A 2,782-nucleotide genomic window follows, 5' to 3' on the forward strand; every position below is an offset into this window, starting at 1 on the left:
TTGTGCTGGTCGCACTATAAAAACTAGTTTTTGTTTACATACAAATAACCTCAAATTAAATTGCGAAAACGTAATAATCGCCATACATACATACATTAAACACTCGTCACTAATGGAATATTCTATTTTACGTAGTACTGAGCAAAAATAAATGGAATCTCACCGGTATATTCTGCTGTACGTTTGTAAACGTTTTCCAAATCAGTCAATAAATTTCCAGCTTGAAATTCGGACAAACACCGAATAAAAACTTTATACACCACATCACGGACACCGCTACGTTTAACCTTTTTCATGATGTCTCCTTTTTTATTTAAATTTCTTGTTCTAAATAACAATTTTATCTCAATAATTCTCCACTTCACGAAAAAAACAACAAATTTTTATTCAACTTGACAGCTACATTGCCAATTCAGGGTTGCCAGGTAATGAAAAACGAATTAGTTCCAAAATAATTAATTTCATCTCTTTTATGTCGTACTATACAGCACTAGAGCGCATTATGCGGCATAATGCTTAACGTTGAATGTTCCAACTACAGCAACGCTTCGCACAATCGAGCACTAGAAAAAGTAATGCGCGTGAATTGATGCGTGCAATCGATTTATCGTTAGTAATTATTAATTGTTGGAAAAAAATTTAAAGCTTTCGTTTCATTGTAGTTTTTTCGAAATAATCAAAGTTAATTCAAATTGTGTTAAAAAAATAAATATAAGTATGGATGAAGGTACAAACATTGAAAAAAATGTTAATGAAATAATCAAAATCCAAATTACTTAAAATAACCGTAAATATTTTTCAACCAATTATTATGTATACCACTTTATTTACACATTAATGAGGTTATTGCTAACTATAAGAATATTTTTTTTTTCAACACTGAACATAGCGCAACCTGCTGGTGCGTTTCACGTTCCAATTAAGCATCAGCATAATTCAGCATTGTGCGGCACTGAGTCGCATCATGCTCTGTAATTGGAAAACAGCCTGAATACGCCCTTAGTATCCAGCGATGTAATATCTAGTATCTAATCTGTGGTATTAAAAAAAAAACAAATATTTGACAGTTGACACACAGTTGACAGTTGACACATGTTCATGATATTTTATTGAAGCAAAATTGCAAAATAAAAATAAAGAGTACCCGCGTATTTTATCAAAATATTAAACATCTACCTTCTGCTAATAATGACTTCAGCATCGTCTAGCAGCGCTCGATCTCTATTTGCAGAATCTAAACAGCGTCTTGCTGAGAGAGTACAAGTAAATATGAATAACATAACATCACTTGCGCGACAGATTCAACGAGGATCCAAATCAAACGAAGTAAATATTTTGTGTACCTAATCTAATACCTAATGAATATTCACAAATAATTATAACGTTTAAGAAAACTTTGGTTTCAAATACTGTGCTATGGGAAAATTTATAAAAGTAGCCTATGTTCATCTCTAGCCATATAATCGTACTACAAACAGACAAACATACTTCCGCATCTATAATATGTATTAAAAATAATTATTTTACTATAATAGAAGGAATTAGAATTAAGTTCTTATATGGTATATATAATATCCATATCATATTACTTATATGCTCATTTTAAGTGACAGCACTAACTTCTGAGATGTACATCTAATAAATATCCAAAATATGTACTTTTAAGTTTTTTAACATTATTGTATTTATTTTACTCTATTACAGCATTTGATGAAAGCAGCAAGAGACACAGCATCCACAGAGCCGTTAATGGAGAGTACAGAGGCAAACTTAAAGAAAATGCAACTAATTTCAGTGCACATGGGATACCAGTATGAAAGTATATTGAAATCGGCTCAAATACTGTCAGAAGCAGGCGAACAAGCTGCTAATTTGCATAGATGAATTTGTGATAAAAAGTATGATTATTATGAAATGGAGGCTTATAAATTTGTACTGAACACTATGTCTATTACAGTTAAAGGTTGAGAATTGTTAAAAATTGAATATAATTTGAGAAACAATAATATATCCACTCAAGTGCGGGACGACCGGGAGCCGGTCGATCCACATTCAGGGGCTTGTGCGTTGCGACCGGCTCCCGGTCGATCAACAGTCGTGGGTTTTGCGTTCGCTTTATAAAACGGTCTAATAACCTTCCTCTTTCTAACTTATATGACATGTTAAGGAAAGAACAGGCTAGCTATAAATCAAGATAACGACATAACCACATGATTTAAGTGGCCCACTTTTCATGACACATTGAGTAGGTAGTTTTTTGTACAAAAAAATAAACAAGGAATGTGTAAAAAAAATGTATGGGAGGGTATGATGTTTTTATTTTCTCGTAAGAAGAGTGTAACAAAGGATCAATAAATATTAAAATCTCACTGAACAGCTGTTTTAATTTTTTATTAGCAGACAAAATGTAACAAAAATTACAAGGGTACATTTGCTTTGACTTACAAGTTGTTTTTATTTATTTATATGTTACCATGTTTTGACAAGGCATAGACTATTTTATTATCTATGAATATACATACTTGCAAATGTGCTATTGATAAAGGAATCTGAGATAATCGACTTTAAAAAAATATTGGACCGCCAAAAACCCCAACTGCGGCGGCACCGGGAGCCGGTTTCGCACAAGACCCGATTTTTGCAAAATGGCTCCCGCACTTGAGTGGATAAGAAGGAATACATATTATTGTAATAGTAATGTTAAAATGCAGACATGAATCAATGTCATTCACATGAAAATCCAGATAGGGACTGATTAATCAAATATTAAAAAATCAAATCT

The 2,782-nt window shown here is 32.4% G+C and overlaps 1 protein-coding gene across 1 annotated transcript; it reads left to right on the forward strand.

The window, feature by feature from the left end:
- Window positions 1-1,183: 1,183 nt before the first annotated feature.
- On the forward strand, window positions 1,184-1,986 carry BORCS7 (BLOC-1 related complex subunit 7). Its single transcript, XM_090116301.1, has 2 exons — window positions 1,184-1,326; window positions 1,705-1,986. The coding sequence occupies exons 1-2, from the start codon at window positions 1,189-1,191 to the stop codon at window positions 1,882-1,884; spliced, it is 318 nt and encodes a 105-aa protein (XP_089972427.1). The 5' UTR covers window positions 1,184-1,188; the 3' UTR covers window positions 1,885-1,986.
- The last annotated feature ends 796 nt before the right edge of the window (window positions 1,987-2,782 follow it).

The sequence above is a fragment of the Colias eurytheme genome, chromosome 25 (genome assembly GCF_061535395.1).
Source record: "Colias eurytheme isolate Ceu_HAF_F1 chromosome 25, ilColEury1 Martin Lab GWU primary, whole genome shotgun sequence".
NCBI lineage: Eukaryota > Metazoa > Arthropoda > Insecta > Lepidoptera > Pieridae > Colias > Colias eurytheme.

Coding starts and splice junctions, on each gene's coding strand:
- BORCS7 (XM_090116301.1), top strand. CDS start 1,189: ATGACTTCAGCATCGTCTAGCAGCGCTCGATCTCTATTTGCAGAATCT. Junction 1,327..1,704: donor GAGGATCCAAATCAAACGAA/GTAAATATTTTG, acceptor ACTCTATTACAG/CATTTGATGAAAGCAGCAAG.